We start from the raw sequence: 15726 nt of genomic DNA on the forward strand, positions 1-15726 counted from the left end.
TTGCTTTATATGATCGATCGAATTTCATATATAAATATATAAAATTGAAAAACAAATTATAAAAGAACAGTCAACATCTCCTCAAGTATCAATTTAAATCTTATCAAGCTACCTTTCACAAAATCACACTTCACAACGTTACACTATGGTCGTTCATGACTACTTTCCATATTCCACTACATCTTTAATAGAGAGAGTTAAAAAGGAAAGGAGAGGCAAGTGGAGAGATAAGAAGCCTTATGTGTTTGATACTCAGTTTGTGGCTTCTTAGTGCAATTAAGGGTCAGTACTTTTTTCTCTTTTACAAAAATTCTTATTTAAATAATAATGTTAATAATAATTAAAAATAAAAATAAAAAAAGCTGATTTTTTTCTAACTCCCATGAACTAAAAATGTGGGTCCCCCTCTCTCCAATTTTTTTTATAGAAAAAGTAAAAATGTTAATTAATTTACTTAATGTTTTATTTTATACTATGCTTTTTTTTTTTTTTTTAAATTTGATTTTTAACTTTTTCCAATTTGACTTCACATTGGTTGATGTAATGTTATATATAGACAAAAGAAATTTCTTATGCAACTATTTATTTATTATTTACTTAAGACTTCAATAATCTACTTTAATGTTTTGTCTTTTTAATCTTCGTTTTAGTATTTAACTACTCTTTTTTATTCTAAAAATAATAATTTGTTTGATTCCTTTGTATTCATCTTTTAAGGAATCAAAATGGTCATTTTTTTATAAAAATGAACTAAAATTGATTAAAGTTTAGATATTACATTGATTAAAATTCAAAAGTTGAGGTTAGATATATTTTTTTATTATCAAAATATTAATAAAAAGTTGTCAGAAGTGGGATTTGAACCCACGCCCTCTCTCGAAGACCAGAACTTGAGTCTGGCGCCTTAGACCACTCGGCCATCCTGACAATTTTGAAATGAGAAAATGATTCATTTAATACAATATATATGATTTGAAAATTGAGTTAAAACAAACTAAATTTTATGAGTTAAAAGTTGATCATGAATTCACCTAAAGTAATTTAAATCAACTCAAAATTAATATCATTTATTTAATTTCATGTCTATTTTAGATCATTTGTCCTAAAGAAAACAAAACGACCAAGTAAATCCAAGCATAACTCAATTGTTATTGCTAAAAGCATTAATAATCATCCTAAAGTTCGAGTATTCAATCTTTTGCGCACAATTTTTAACACAAAAAGGTTCATTTATCATCTACAAATATGAAGGTCTCCCACTCCCTTCACAATGGTTCCTCGTCTCCCATTTGGTCAAGTATGCTTTGCAATCCTGATTTATAAGTGGGATACACAAGACTCACTCCCAGCTCTCTTTTCATACGTGCATTACACACTCTTTTATCACCCCTTCCACGCCCATTGGTGATATCGCTTTCCTCTACCACCTTCGACAATGTGTCGAATTTCCCAGGCCACTTTTTCTCGACCAAATCTCGAGCATATGAGAAAACTTCTTCCCTTGGAGCTGGATCGTCATCAACTATGTTGTAAAATCTCCTGCGAAAGAACTTCTAGTATTGAAATCTTGGTTTATTTACCAGTTTTGATTTTGTTACTCCCTCATTCTAACTACATGATGCTTTTATTGATTTAATGTTATGTTACCTGGAAGAAGGCCTTTGAATGCAGGCTTTAAGAGCTTGGCAGATGTCCTGAACATGAACTCGGGATGTGAATTGTCTACGTGCTCTACGTTGTTGACGCTCGGATAAGGATCTCTGCTTGATTATTGTGTCAATAGCACTGTGATTGAACCAATGTCTTTGAGAGAAAAAAAAAAAATCACTTGTATAACGAGAAAACATTTTGTTCAGACATGGACCATGATGGAGATCACAAGTACAGAAATGGTAGAGACATGAAGTTGAATGCAGTGAATGACAAAGAAGAACGGAACCTTGAAAAAAGCTTGAATTCTAACAAATATATTAAGAGAAAGGAAGTCACAACCTTCTACCTGGTCCATAGATACCTCCAAGGCGAAATACTTGAGTTGAGAGGCCAAGATCATTACCCAAATTTATCCATCTCTCCTCTGCTTCAATTCTCAACTTGCCTGACTGACTTAAGGGGTTCGTCGGGTTACTACCATAAGAGTAATTTACTTATTTAATATCGAAATCAATAAAATATATGGTGATGAAAATCATGTCTGAGTAGATTGCCAAAATCACTTACTCTTCATCTACCCAAGCACCTCCATAATCTCCATAAACACCTGTCACGAAGAAGAAACTGGGATCATAATCAATAATGGAAATATGCAATTACTGTGGACAAAGGTCTAGTGGGAAAATGTGCCAAAACAGATGTGCACTAAAGGAAGAAGGTACGGGATCCCTTGAAATCACAAATGCTGTACTTGTTGCATCCATGGCATAGCAGCCACTGGAAACTTAATACATCCTGCAGCCAAGGACCACGTATCGATAATATAAATAAAATAAACAGGGACCATAAGCAGGACTTCCAACTGCAAAAGTAAGGGCTCTACTCATATCTAGGGTTTATATCCTCCTAAAATGCTTCTGAGAGAGATAGAGAGGCAAATGCGGGCAGAGAGTGAGATCAAAACAAAATATGAAAGCCTCTCTTGTTCTCTATCTGTATCCATAATGTAAAGTGATTTCAAATTTCGAAGGTAAGAGTACTTTGGCAATTTTATGTAAGGTAGAGTTCACTTTTTTGAGGGCAATGGTGATTAAAAACATTTCTAACATGCTTGCTAGACCTATGGTGTACGGCTGTTTTATTTTAAAATGCATGTATAACAACAGGAAATGCTGTCCTATTAACACTGAAGCAAACACATACTTGTCGATGACAAATAGCAAAGCCATCGAAGATCTCCACCCTGTAAAGTAGTCCTTAATAGCTTTTCATGATGGAGGAGCTGCAAAGTCAATGCAGGACAGCAAGAAAATTCCATAAGATTACCCAAATTAATAAATCTTTGATGCAGGACAATGTTACAACAGTTTATTTCAATTAATCTAGGGCATTTCAGATTACACAAGCTGTGAAAGCCCCTTTAATAGCATAAAAAAGCTCAGCTGAAACAACAAATTTAATCCCAACAAAAATTTCTAACACTGTCCTGCATTAGTATTCAAATTTCAAAATAGAACTGATAAATAATATAGCATACAGGATCGCCAACATCCACATCTGGTGGAATAGAAATGAGAAGGTGAGTATGATACTTCATTGCTTTTAGAGTGTCCTGTCTACAAAACAAGCACAGCAATTAAGCAATGGAAATAGCACATTATAATTATATCAACTTCCAAATACTCAATTGGTTTTGAGTAGACCACTCTAAGAACATCACAGCAGAAACATAACTATAGAATACATAATTTTCTCACTGTCTATTTCACATGTGTAAGAAACACTATGATTCAGATATCGGCCAGGAGCTTACAGCCAAGCTCATAGGGTTCATAGGGTATGGAGTGAACTTTGACCGTAACATCATCCGAACAAGCATCACGAATTTCGGTTTCAATTTTGTTTATATTAGTACTCTCATCTCACGAACTATAATATATACTTTGATATCAATGAAATAGAATGTAAGTGTTAGCACAAATTTAACTTTCACGATCTCTCAAAGAAACTCAAACAGAAACTTACACTGGATCATTTGCATCAAAAACATAAACATCAAAACCCCTTCCCTCCAATTGCATCTTCTGCCCAAGGTTTCTACAAGTCCCAGAAACAGCCCTAATGATCAACCCCCACGTCATTAATTTCACACCCACAACTCTTAAAGCTAAATCTAAAATGTCAACAAATAATTCGAATCCGAAAGATATTAAAGGCTAAATATCTATCTAATTTGCATAAAGAACTGTAGCGATTTTACCATCCTGAGTACTTCAATTCTTGCGCAAAGAACTGTCCGACGAAACCCATCCCTAGAATAAACATACGATTCTGGATTTTCAGTGGCGATGGTTTTGATTCTGGATTTGAACTGTTCATCACCGCTCGGCAGTGAAAAAGCAAGGAAGAAGATTTGGGTGTAAGGAAAGCATGATTCTCAGAACTTTGGGTGGGTTTCAGAGATATTGCTGGATGATTCCAACACAATGCATCCATTTCATAGTGATGAGCTACAAAACTGCACAAGTGATTCTCAGCTTCCTTACTCTTAATTTTTCCAATTTGAACAAACTTTAGAATTCAAAATGATATTTTTAACCTTAAAAAAATATTAAAATGAGTGCAAAATTGAACTCTAAAAATATTTAATTTTATAATGGAAAGTGCGTATCAATTACTTCTAAATCAAACCCATTTGAAAAGGAAACACATTGCATATAATGATAACTAAAAGGATCATAAATATGAAATAAATGCAGTAGTTGTTTGCTATAAGTTGTACTAACAAAAAAGTTAATATCATATTAGCTAACAACCATCCTCTTCACTCTATCGAAAAGGTTTTTATTGCCTATAATTTAATGAAACTTATGATAATAAAATCGATTCTTATAAACTAAATTTGGATTTTGGTAAAAAGGTAAAATCTTGAAAACTAAAGAACCTAACATGGGAGTAAATAAATGTTTTCCCATTAGTATTATACAAACCAACAAAATGAGAACCACAAAAATCAACTTTTGAATTAAATGAAAGAAAAGAAAAGGACGGTTTTATTTCAGAAGAAGCTCCACAATTGACTCACAACTACCTACTCCCATCTTTCCACAAGACTCGGCTTCTTCTTCTACAAAATATATATATAAAGAAAAAAAAAGGTCTGCTTTGTTGGAGCTGCCATGGAAGTTTCAGAGAGTCGAGATCCGGATGTTATAAACGTCATGGTTTATGGTGTAATATCATGGACATTGGGTTTCATTTTGTTAAGAAAAGCAGTGTTTCCAAATCGATCTTTTGAGTTTTGCAATCGCCTCATCTCAACAATCCATGCTTTTTTAGCTGTCACATTGGCTTCCATCTCTGTTCAAAATTGGCGATGTCCCATTTGTCCTCTTGCTTCTAAATCTTCATCTTTTCAGGTTACTCCACTCTCTTTATTTCATCTTCTTGTTAATAATCTTGTATGATCCTCAAGCATTTTGGATCTTCCAGGTAAGATCAGAAATGGTTGTAGTGGTTTTGAGTGATTAAAGTCAGGTTTAAAAGTGATTTTTTTCAAATATACACTGAAATTCAAACCCTTGAAGTTAGCTGATTTGTTGTTTGAGATCTCTGATATTAAGAGGATTGTGAGTTGTTAATAAGATTCTTAGAATTAAATATGGATATGAAGTGGGTTCTTTTGCTCTTTTTTAACCTATTGAATGGTGGTTGGAATGATAATGTGTTAGACAGATGCAAACATTGAGTGTGAGCTGTTCATATTTGATATATGATATGGTGTGTTGCCATTTTGACAAGAAAGTGAGTTTGGACAATACCATCCATCACTTGGTTAGCATTGTTGGAATTGCAGCCGGCCTTGCTTATCAAAAGGTAAACCCTCTCTTTCTTTCTTTTTTTGCCGTTTTGTTCTTCAATTGATTCTCGACTTTCACATATAAATATCTTGTCCACTGAACTATGCTCAAATTCTTCTTTCTCAACTTCTTAAAAATTGTTTTAATATTGTAGAAGTTAGTAATTTGAATGATGCTGGATGGTGTAATTGTTGGAGGAGAATAATTGTTTTTATTTCACCTAACTAGACAACAATTGATTTATATAATTGATGATTAATAGTGTGAATATTTAGAATTATTTTGTCACTAGTATTTTACTCAATTAATTAGAAATAATTTTGAGTATATATATGTATATATAGTGTGGGTCAGAGATGGTAGCAGCATTGTGGATAACAGAGATCTCAAGCCCCTTTCTCCATTTAAGGGAAATTCTCAAAGAAATTGGTTACAAAGGCACTGACCTTAATCTGGCTGCTGATGTAAGTCACTCTTTACTTAACATAAGTTTTATTTGTTGTTTATAAAGAGTTAAAGAACAAAAAGTCAATCGACTATCAAATGATTTCGCTGATTATCAAACAATGTGATGACAGATTGGATTTGCTGTGATATTCTCATTTGCAAGAATGGTTGGAGGGCCTTATCTCACTTACGTGACTCTATTTGCCAATGTCCCTTTCCTTATTAAGGTATTTGTTTCAATTAATAAAATGTCAACGTCAATAGTTATTAAGATAAAAAGTATAAACAAAATTGAATAATGAAGTAATGAAGTAATGTAGTAATGTAGTATCTAGCATTACGGAATCGATGGGATGGCATAATAAACCCTATCAAACAAAAATCAATGGATCAAAATATGATATGAATGTGACAAATTATAGAGCAAGACGTGTAGGTGAATAAAATTAATCTCACTTTATGAAAGCGGTATATTAAAGTCATTTCAAGACTAATTTTCCAATTTATCCAACAATCAACTCCCAACGATTTATCTTTCATGTCATGTAATCATATTATTAAATAAACACAACAATATAAGTTACAAATCTATAATATTGAATGAAACGTTGAAATGGTTACTCCATAATCGAGGACTTTAAGCAACCATCACTGACCGATTACTTCCTGTACTAATTTTTCTTCAGGCCATGGCGTTGGGATTGCAGCTTGTCAGTGCCTACTGGTTTTACAAGATCGTGAGAATGATCAGATTCAAACTAAACAACAGATCTACATTGAAGAAGAGTTAAATCTTAGACAATGAGTGTAAAAAAGATAGAATTCTAGCACTTTTATAATTCATCGAATACCATTTGTATCTTTGAAACCATGACATTCCAAACAAAAAAAGAGCATGAACTTTGAAATGAGGTGTGTATTCGCAGATGATTATGTTCAAGTAAATCATTAAATGAAAATCACAATGAACGATTTCATCTTCAGCTTTATATCTTTTCGATGTGAGTACATTAACAAGAAAAGTTAAGGCAGTGTGAAGAACAATCTATTTTAAGCCCACAAGCACAAGGGAAAAAATAAGAAAAGGAAGAATGGCTAGATTTTCATGAATGTTAATCATCTGTGATCAGTCAGATACAAAAAGTTCCTATAGTTCTAAGAAAAACACCAGTGATACCAGGAAAAGCTCAATTTTGCATGAATCCCAAGAGTGCATCGTTTCCCTAGGAAGGAAAATGTTATGCTTGCAAAGATTTTGGCTATCAGACTACATTACATCTCTCAGTCCTTCCCAAAATCGGCGTTATAGTGTGCACTCGACTCGAGTTTCTTTGCTTCATTCAATTTTCTTACAGCCTGAACATCAAAAGATAAAGTGAGTGAGAAGAAAAGGCCATCTCTCTATAGGGTTATGTTGCAATGCAATGAGTAAAGACGATTATAGAAAGAAAATGTTACCTTCATGAAATCTTCATGGATGACATAGTCACGTTCGGCACGAATAGCCGACATTCCAGCTTCAGTGCAGACATTACGCAAATCAGCTCCATTAAATCCCTAGACAAAGGATAGTTTTAGGCATTACAGATTATGGACAAGGTAGACTAAAAGAAATTAAATAAATAAACAATAAAACTAGCAGGGTTACCTCTGCAAGCTTTACAACAGCTTCATAGTCGATCTCACCATGCTTGGCAATTCCAGCTGCATGAATCTTAAGGATCTCCGTTCTGGATTGCTCATTAGGTAATGGAATCTCAATTTTGCGGTCCAATCGCCCTGGCCGAAGAAGTGCAGGGTCCAGAACATCTGGCCTGTTAGTAGCCATTATCATTTTGACCTATGGTATCGACAAATTAATCATCTGTGTTAGAATAGCACAAATTTCGAAGAAAAAAAATTGCAATAGAAGAATTTAGACTAATGATGAGACAAACAGTTAAGTCAAAGCATTGGCAGAACATGATTAAAATCTAAGACCTTATATTTATATCTTCTTTTCAAAAGGTAACATGTTCTTCAGTTTTGGCATGAATATATGGTTTCTTAGTTTCTTACTAAAAAACAAAACCAAAAAAAGAAAACGTCTTACCAAAATTACCCACCCCCCCCAAAGAAAAATAAGAAAAAAGAACAAGAGAAACGGAGTTCTTGATTTATGACCAGGGTCCAGGGCTTCTCTTTCCATGTATATTCCATACTTGGTTACTACGAGGAGAATACTTCTCTATACCACCATGGAAATTGAGTATACAAACATAAATAAAACTTTTATTTGATCTAGAAAAATTCAAAATAATAGATGTCAAAGTAACCGACAACATGAGAACATTTTTTTTTAAATTTGTGAGTGTCCAGACCAACTTATGCACATCTTGGAATCTCACAAGACAAATTGTCTGATCCTCAACATTAGGGTGTTAAGGAAATCGGCATGACCAACATAGACTGAATCTATGATCCCTTAGCCCTTCTATCACGGTCCCTTGCCCCTAGATAGGTCATGCTCTTCCAAGTTAAAAGTAATTTTTTTTCTTCACTAAATTTCTTAGATAGGCCATATGTGGTCACGAGGCCTTTTGATCCATTATCTCCCTTATTTGTTTGTGCCTTTTACAATGATGCTAAGCAATACTGGATAAAGAAGAGAGTACAATCATGTCCATCATAAAGTCAAATGATAAACATGGTTAAAGGTCATTTATTTGCAAAAGATCTGTGAACCTAAAAATCTAGACGTCTGAACAACAGTTAGCTGTTTTGCCATATCTGTCTAGGGTACATATAACAATTGCATGTTGTTCCAACAATAATAAGATATGGTACTCTTTCAGCTTAAAAGACCCTCATCTCATAAGGTTTTTAAGTCCCAATGTTCCTATGACTTGAATATCTAAAGATCAAAGATAACTTCACAACAAAGGTGGGATCTAAGTATATATATGAGAAGGGTTTAGAATTCCCAGAAAAAACAAATAAGGGATCAGATTAATTTGGACATACCTTACCGAGTTGATCAAAACCATCAAGCTGATTAAGTAACTCCATCAATGTTCGCTGAATTTCACGATCAGCACTTGTTCCCTCACTGAATCTCCTCCCACCAATGGCATCAATCTCATCCATAAAAATGATGCAAGGCTAAGCACAGAAAAGAATGGTGCATGAATTATGAATCCACAATTTTTTCCAGAATCACACCAAAAGAAGTTCATAACACATGAGTACTTACCTGGTGATCACGTGCATATCCAAACATTTCTCGTATTAACCTCGCACTTTCTCCAATGTACTTATCAATTATGGCACTCGATACAACCTAAGGAGAAGAAACAAGCTAATATTTATACACTAACTGGGAAGAAGGGGAAGTAAAGCCATTTCAGTATATGAAGAAAATTCAACCTTTAAGAAGTTAGCATCTATGTTGCTTGCTATGGCTCTTGCTAACAATGTCTTGCCAGTACCAGGAGGGCCATACAGAAGCACACCCTTTGAATAGAAATGAGGAAATTTTAAGCACAAGGAGGAGAAAGTATACAGAACAGTGTAAGTAAATGATAATGCAAAAACTATCAGCTATAAAACCAAAATTTGGTAAGCCCATTAGCTATGTGCTTTAGAGAGGGAGTACCTTGGGGGGTTTGATGCCAACCCTAAGAAAAAGCTCAGGATTCATGAGAGGTAACTCAATGGACTCCCTCAGTTCTCTAATTTGATCAGATAAGCCACCGACAGCAGAATAGCTAACATTACCAGGATCTTCGTGCAACATATTATACACAACAGGGTCTACCTATTAGATCAAATTAGTCAAAACATTTAGGCCAATCGTGCATTAGAGGATAATACTATCTTATTTCTTCTTCTTTTGTAACCATCTGAGTATAATTAATAAATCTAACTTACTTCACGTGGAAGAGCCCTCATAATGGTGAGCGTTGTCATATCAAGAACTACTCTAGTACCAGATGTTAATTTTTCCTTATCAACTTTATTGCGGCATCCAACCACATACCGAGGTCCACTGCTTGCTTTGACAATCACTGAAATCACAAAAGCAGTGACACTCTACCAACATTATCACCCAAATTGAGAGAATCTTGACATTAAGAGAATTGCAAAGAAATAACAAGAAAAAGTACAGCGTTCATTGTCGAGTGGCCTGAGAACTTCTCCAATAATCTGACCAACACTTTGCAGAGACTTCAAATCATCTTCCGTTTTGTTAAACTCCTTCTTTGCAGCTCGCAAATTCTCCCTCACTGAAAACCATAAATCAAAGATAATTTGCCAACAATACCTAGAACAATCAAGAACTTTAGCTTATGTTATCACATGTCACAAGCAAAATAGAAATGTAGCAAAATAAAAACTAAGAAACAACACAAACCCATTTCCCAAAACTTCCTAGAAATATAACACACCCTCACAAACTTTCTCAGAGACCTAAAGTTAAATCGGGAGGATGAATTAAAACACTCTAAAACCAAGATGCAGCAATCTCCTAGTCCATAAAAAGGCCATTGCCGAAGACCCAAAACCTACTGTTACTCAAATCAACAAAAAGAAACCCTTTTCGGAACGATTGGAACCGGAATTCAGAGAGTAAAACAAAAACAGGAGGAGAATATAAAGTTGGGTATTGAGGGACAAACGAGATCGGACTCTGGCTTCTAACTCTTTGTGCTGAAGGAGTTTCTTGCGGTAATCATTGACCGCGGTGTGACGACGGGCGGCATCTTCACCGTCAGCCATTCTTGGTGGTCGGAGGTGGAAGTTCCGATGGATTAGTCAGAGAAAGCTTGGGAAGCAAGAAGCTTTAGATGCTCTCTCTTTCTGCAAAAATAATTTTCCTTCTTCCCCAAATTTATGGCGTACTTTTTATAACCAATCGTGATACGACGCCGTTTATTTGTACTATGTTTTGATCTCACCAGATTTGCTTTAACCATACGACGCCGTTTATTTATAATTTTATGAAAACATTTACATATCTATTATTTATAATATAAGAGATGGTTGAAATATTGATTCATTGTCGATATTGAATTGATGAACATTTCAATTAAAATCTAATACTATAGTAAAAGACAAAATATAATAGTTGAATCTAATACTATAGTAATAGACAAAATATAATAGTTGTATATTTATTTATTGTACAACCTATTTTAGTTTAGAAAATAATAAACATCGAAGAGGTAATTACATCAAGTATTATAATTAGAGTCGGAGTCCTTTGGTTTAGAACCGATAAAATTACTTTTTATACTTAAAATCATTCACACACATTTTAATTAATTATTTAATTTTAAACTTTTATTCATAAATTTCAAATAAGATAAGTATAAATTAAAGAGTAATCATAATGGATAATAATTTTTGAAATAATTATGAAGTATGTAACAATATTTTCATAATGGATGATTTATCTAATATTTGCAACATAATCTATTATGATAGATTTTTTTTTTTTCATATTTTACTATATTTATATATATTTAAAAATATTGCTCTATATTTAATCATTTTAAATCTATATTTAATCATTTTGAATCTAATTGTTATATTTGCTATTATTCCGGAATAAAAACTATGAATGGTATATTATGCAGATATTTATGTGATCTTTGTCACCAATACAGAATATTTAGTAAGCATCTCCATTTAACTATAATGAAATAAAATTGGGGAAGGGAAACTGTGAGAAAATTGGGGAAGTGGTTTGGACTTATTTCAAAAGAAAAATAAAATAAAGGAAGATGAAGATTCATGTTGTATCAAGTTTTGATCAAACCATGTAAGGTCCAGAGAGCAGCGATGTTACAAATAAAAAACAATCAGAAACTATTCCATCAACCGTATATTCTGCCGCCGATATCGTGTTTTGGTAAATAATAATCACAGTGGACAAAATTCATCTCTCGGCTTGGAAAAAGAAAATAAGATAACAACAAGAATAGCCACATTTTCATGAATAATATTCATTATCTCCCATCTATGATCTCAAATACAAGCAAGTTCCTATTGTTCTAACATCTAAAAGATAAGCAGTGATACCAGCAAAAAGCTCAGTTTTGGCCTGCCTGCAACGAAAGAAAGACCGCAATGTCTCGCCAGGAAGGGAAGGGAAGCTTTGTGCTTGGAAGAGTTGTTTGGCCAGTAAGAGTAAAACACATGACTTCAGTCTTTCCCAAAATCAGCACTGTAGTGTGCACTGGACTCGAGTTTCTTTGCTTCGTTCAATTTTCTTACTGCCTGAACATTGAAAGATGAAAATAAGTGAATATGGGATAAGAAAGAGCATTGTGCCTGTAGGACTAATCTCAACATGATAAAGAGAGATTAACATTAGATTACCTTCATGAAGTCTTCATGGATGACATAGTCACGTTCGGCACGGATAGCTGACATTCCAGCTTCAGTGCACACATTTCGCAAATCAGCTCCATTGAAGCCCTGGACAAATGAGAGTTTCAAGCAATCATACATTGTGGATACAACTAGGAAGAAGAGCGATAAATAAAAACTAGGAGGATTACCTCTGCAAGCTTCACAACAGCTTCATAATCAATTTCACCATGCTTGGCAATTCCAGCCGCGTGAATCTTAAGGATCTCCATTCTGGACTGCTCATTTGGCAGGGGAATCTCTATTTTGCGGTCCAATCGCCCTGGTCGAAGAAGTGCAGGGTCAAGAACATCGGGCCTGTTTGTGGCCATTATCATTTTGACCTACGGTGCCAGTTTTAAGTTAATAATCATTGACTCAGAAAACTAAATGTTTAAAAAAATATCCAAATAAGTTCTAAGACAAACAGTTAAGTCTTGGCATGGTCGGCATCAACAATAAGATCTAAAGACTTTACACTTTCTGTTTTTACTGGTTATATGACATCATACCATTGCATAGATAAATATAACTAAAATTAGAAAAAAAATGAAAACATTCTTGGTATTTGGCCACTGACTTTCATTTTAATTCTGTCTATCCCTTACTAGTTACTACTGCAAGGACTGTTTCTCCAGGCTCCACAACCTCTCAAATCATATCAACACACAGGCAAACAAAACTAGAAAAAGAACGAATACATTCCTGGGATTTGGCCACTGACTTCCATTTTTACTTCGGTATATCCCTAGCTAGCTATTGTAAGGAAGACAGGCCTTTGGTCTCCACCACGTTTGGGGTATACCACCTTTTGGAATTCAGCATTCGAGAAAAGAGTAAAAATTCTTGTTGTATATAGTTGTTTTATTTCCTTCTTCTTTTCTTATTGTATATCAATGAGAAAGGTAAAAAACTTCCAATATATATTATACAAAACTATAATTATAAATAAATAAAATGAATGAGAGAGAACGAAGAAAGAAAGGGGCGGGGGGAGCAGGGGCAGTCAAATCTACAACACTCATCATTTTGATGGGCACTTGGATACCAATCATAAACATCCTTGCATATTAGAAATTATAAAGACACCGTCAAAACATGTTGGAAGAAGACGGCCCAAGATCTCATTGTAAGATTTCCAACAAGATGAAATATTCAAAACACCCATCATCTCATTGGGCAGCATCTGGATCATGTTCAAAGGATCATTGGATATCTGAATATCCAAATGTACCTTTGATTTTAAGACAAAGGTTGAAATCTAGATATCTATCGCAAAACAAAGAGAACAAATCCAGAGATACCTTGCCAAGCTGATCAAAACCATCAAGCTGATTAAGTAACTCCATCAATGTACGCTGAATTTCACGATCTGCACTTGTTCCCTCACTAAATCTCCGCCCACCAATGGCATCAATCTCATCCATAAAAATTATGCAGGGCTAGCATGGAAAGTATTGGAGAATGAGTTATGAAACACCTTTCCCAATAGATACGTAGAGAAGTTCATACCACACAAGGACTTACTTGGTGATCACGTGCATATCCAAACATCTCACGTATTAACCTTGCACTTTCTCCAATGTACTTATCAATTATGGCACTCGATACAACCTATATTTCAACAAAGAGAATAGAGAAGCTAGTAGTTATATATTAGTTGGGAAAGAGGGAAATACTAAAGTCATTTCAGTACATGGAGAAAATTCTACCTTTAAGAAGTTGGCATCTATGTTACTTGCAATCGCTCTTGCCAACAATGTCTTGCCAGTACCAGGAGGACCATATAAAAGCACACCCTTCAAGTGAAAAGCAACAAATAATGTGAGTAAAAGAGGGAGAACGGATCTGGTAGAGTGTAAGTAATAAATAGGGGCAAAATCTAGAAAACTACAATTCGGTAATCCCATACAAAAGATAGAGAGATAGTACCTTGGGAGGTTTGATACCAACCCTAAGGAAAAGCTCAGGATTCATGAGAGGTAGCTCGATAGACTCCCTCAATTCTCTAATTTGATCAGACAAACCACCCACAGCAGAATAGCTAATGTTACCAGGATCTTCATGCAACATATTATACACAACTGGATCTACCTATCAGATCAAATTAGATAGAAACATTTAGGGGCAACCATGCACTATATGATCGTACCTGTTTTTATTTCCTTACAATCATTTGAGTATAAACAAAAATCTAACTTACTTCACGAGGAAGAGCCCTCATAATGGTGAGTGTTGTCATATCAAGTACCACTCTAGTACCGGATGTCAACTTATCCTTATCCACCTTATTACGGCATCCAACCACATATCTCGGTCCACTGCTTGCTTTGACAATCACTGAAATCACAAAGGCAACGATAATCCAACATCACCAATCAATTTGAGATAATTTCATTTCAAAATAAATTCAGGGAGTAAGAAGAAGTACAGCGTTCATTGTCAAGCGGCCTGAGAACTTCTCCAATAATCTGGCCAACACTTTGAAGAGACTTCAAATCATCTTCCGTCTTGTTAAATTCTTTCTTTGCACCTCGTAAATTCTCCCTCACTGGAAACATAAATTAAACACAATCTTAAAGGCTTCTACAAAAGAAACAAGAATCTCAGCTTCCGTTAATAGTTAACGAAATACCAACTAATAAAGTCACATGATAAGCACTACAGAAATGTAGCAAACAGAAATGATGAACTAGCAGTCAGAAACACAACCCCATTTCCCAAAACTTTCTAATTCCAACAATGATCATATTTTCCTAACAGATCATATCCAAATTTCCCTCCTTTAAGCCCTATATCTTATCACACTTCTCCTCCCTACACATCCAACTACACGAAACTCTACACAAGGCGTCTTGGAAATACTAGGGCTTTCCAAAGGCTAAAATGTATAATGGAGGGGATGAGTTAACAGCCAAAAACTAAGATGCAGTAATCTCATATACCAAGTAACGTCCATTGCAGAAGATTCAGAAGCTTTAATTACTCGAATCAGCAATAACAACGAAATTCACAAAGTAAGAAATGGGAGTAGATTATAAAACTGGTTAGGGGAAGAACATACGAGATCGAACTCTAGCGTCGAGTTCCTTATGCTGAAGGAGTTTCTTGCGGTAGTCATTGACAGCTGTATGACGGCGTGCGGCTTCTTCTCCATCGGCCATTTCTGATGTCGCAGTCGTGGTTCGAGCTCGGAGTGGGAATCGGATTTATGTAAGTAAGCTTGAAGAGCAAGAAGCCCTAAATTAGTAAATTCCAACTCATATTTCTTCCTTTCCCCTTTGTTCTTTTTTTAAAAAAAAATTTACAAGAGTTTTGAAGGTTAATTAATAACAATAATTTTTACTAACCCTTACACTATGATAATTTAGAG

The 15726-nt window shown here is 34.6% G+C and overlaps 4 protein-coding genes and 1 non-coding gene across 7 annotated transcripts; 1 reads left to right on the plus strand and 4 right to left on the minus strand.

The window, feature by feature from the left end:
- Positions 1–843: 843 nt before the first annotated feature.
- TRNAL-CAA lies at positions 844–927 on the minus strand. Its single transcript has one exon. It is a non-coding gene; the product is annotated as a tRNA-Leu (tRNA).
- A 198-nt stretch (positions 928–1125) lies between these two features.
- LOC101213235 (protein YeeZ) lies at positions 1126–4267 on the minus strand. Of its 2 annotated transcripts, none has more exons than XM_031880809.1 (8): positions 3914–4267; positions 3679–3771; positions 3191–3269; positions 2857–2935; positions 2221–2260; positions 2000–2127; positions 1648–1804; positions 1126–1539 (listed from the first exon to the last, which is right to left on the minus strand). In XM_031880809.1, the coding sequence occupies exons 1-8, from the start codon at positions 4147–4149 to the stop codon at positions 1266–1268; spliced, it is 1086 nt and encodes a 361-aa protein (XP_031736669.1). In that variant the 5' UTR covers positions 4150–4267; the 3' UTR covers positions 1126–1265. The 2 variants fall into 2 exon arrangements, with proteins under 2 accessions (XP_031736669.1, XP_004152681.1); XM_004152633.3 differs by having other exon boundaries at positions 1648–1785; positions 1993–2127; positions 3914–4261.
- A 450-nt stretch (positions 4268–4717) lies between these two features.
- LOC101213712 (TLC domain-containing protein 5) lies at positions 4718–6943 on the plus strand. 2 transcript variants are annotated; one of them, XM_004152635.3, is made up of 5 exons: positions 4718–5072; positions 5389–5529; positions 5858–5977; positions 6092–6187; positions 6647–6943. In XM_004152635.3, exons 1-5 carry the CDS (start codon positions 4833–4835, stop codon positions 6749–6751), a joined length of 702 nt encoding a protein of 233 aa, XP_004152683.2. In that variant the 5' UTR covers positions 4718–4832; the 3' UTR covers positions 6752–6943. The 2 variants fall into 2 exon arrangements, with proteins under 2 accessions (XP_004152683.2, XP_031736670.1); XM_031880810.1 differs by having other exon boundaries at positions 4824–5072; positions 5385–5529.
- Positions 6944–6987: 44 nt separating this feature from the next.
- On the minus strand, positions 6988–10844 carry LOC101212516 (26S proteasome regulatory subunit S10B homolog B). Its single transcript, XM_004152630.3, has 10 exons — positions 10619–10844; positions 10106–10225; positions 9870–10006; positions 9595–9756; positions 9366–9452; positions 9193–9279; positions 8964–9101; positions 7609–7800; positions 7419–7517; positions 6988–7316 (listed from the first exon to the last, which is right to left on the minus strand). Exons 1-10 carry the CDS (start codon positions 10716–10718, stop codon positions 7242–7244), a joined length of 1197 nt encoding a protein of 398 aa, XP_004152678.1. The 5' UTR covers positions 10719–10844; the 3' UTR covers positions 6988–7241.
- Positions 10845–11711: 867 nt separating this feature from the next.
- Positions 11712–15619, minus strand: LOC101212754 (26S proteasome regulatory subunit S10B homolog B). Its single transcript, XM_004152631.3, has 10 exons — positions 15418–15619; positions 14785–14904; positions 14557–14693; positions 14286–14447; positions 14066–14152; positions 13881–13967; positions 13658–13795; positions 12506–12697; positions 12324–12422; positions 11712–12221 (listed from the first exon to the last, which is right to left on the minus strand). The coding sequence occupies exons 1-10, from the start codon at positions 15515–15517 to the stop codon at positions 12147–12149; spliced, it is 1197 nt and encodes a 398-aa protein (XP_004152679.1). The 5' UTR covers positions 15518–15619; the 3' UTR covers positions 11712–12146.
- Positions 15620–15726: the final 107 nt, after the last annotated feature.

The sequence above is a fragment of the Cucumis sativus genome, chromosome 2 (genome assembly GCF_000004075.3).
Source record: "Cucumis sativus cultivar 9930 chromosome 2, Cucumber_9930_V3, whole genome shotgun sequence".
Lineage (NCBI taxonomy): Eukaryota > Viridiplantae > Streptophyta > Magnoliopsida > Cucurbitales > Cucurbitaceae > Cucumis > Cucumis sativus.

Bases quoted from the DNA above. Each gene is read 5' to 3' on its own strand.
- LOC101213235 (XM_031880809.1), bottom strand. From the start codon at position 4,149: ATGGATGCATTGTGTTGGAATCATCCAGCAATATCTCTGAAACCCACC. The intron at 2,128-2,220 runs GTAAGTGATTTT...CTCTTATGGTAG, and splicing joins GGTGCTTGGGTAGATGAAGA to TAACCCGACGAACCCCTTAA. The intron at 1,805-1,999 runs GTAGAAGGTTGT...TTTTCTCTCAAA, and splicing joins TGGAGGTATCTATGGACCAG to GACATTGGTTCAATCACAGT.
- LOC101213712 (XM_004152635.3), top strand. From the start codon at position 4,833: ATGGAAGTTTCAGAGAGTCGAGATCCGGATGTTATAAACGTCATGGTT. The intron at 5,073-5,388 runs GTTACTCCACTC...TGTGTTAGACAG, and splicing joins CTAAATCTTCATCTTTTCAG to ATGCAAACATTGAGTGTGAG. The intron at 6,188-6,646 runs GTATTTGTTTCA...ATTTTTCTTCAG, and splicing joins ATGTCCCTTTCCTTATTAAG to GCCATGGCGTTGGGATTGCA.
- LOC101212516 (XM_004152630.3), bottom strand. From the start codon at position 10,718: ATGGCTGACGGTGAAGATGCCGCCCGTCGTCACACCGCGGTCAATGAT. The intron at 9,102-9,192 runs GTAAGTACTCAT...TTCTGTGCTTAG, and splicing joins GATATGCACGTGATCACCAG to CCTTGCATCATTTTTATGGA. The intron at 7,801-8,963 runs GTATGTCCAAAT...TCGATACCATAG, and splicing joins GTTTTGATCAACTCGGTAAG to GTCAAAATGATAATGGCTAC.
- LOC101212754 (XM_004152631.3), bottom strand. From the start codon at position 15,517: ATGGCCGATGGAGAAGAAGCCGCACGCCGTCATACAGCTGTCAATGAC. The intron at 13,968-14,065 runs GTAGAATTTTCT...GTTGAAATATAG, and splicing joins TAGATGCCAACTTCTTAAAG to GTTGTATCGAGTGCCATAAT. The intron at 13,796-13,880 runs GTAAGTCCTTGT...TTTCCATGCTAG, and splicing joins GATATGCACGTGATCACCAA to CCCTGCATAATTTTTATGGA.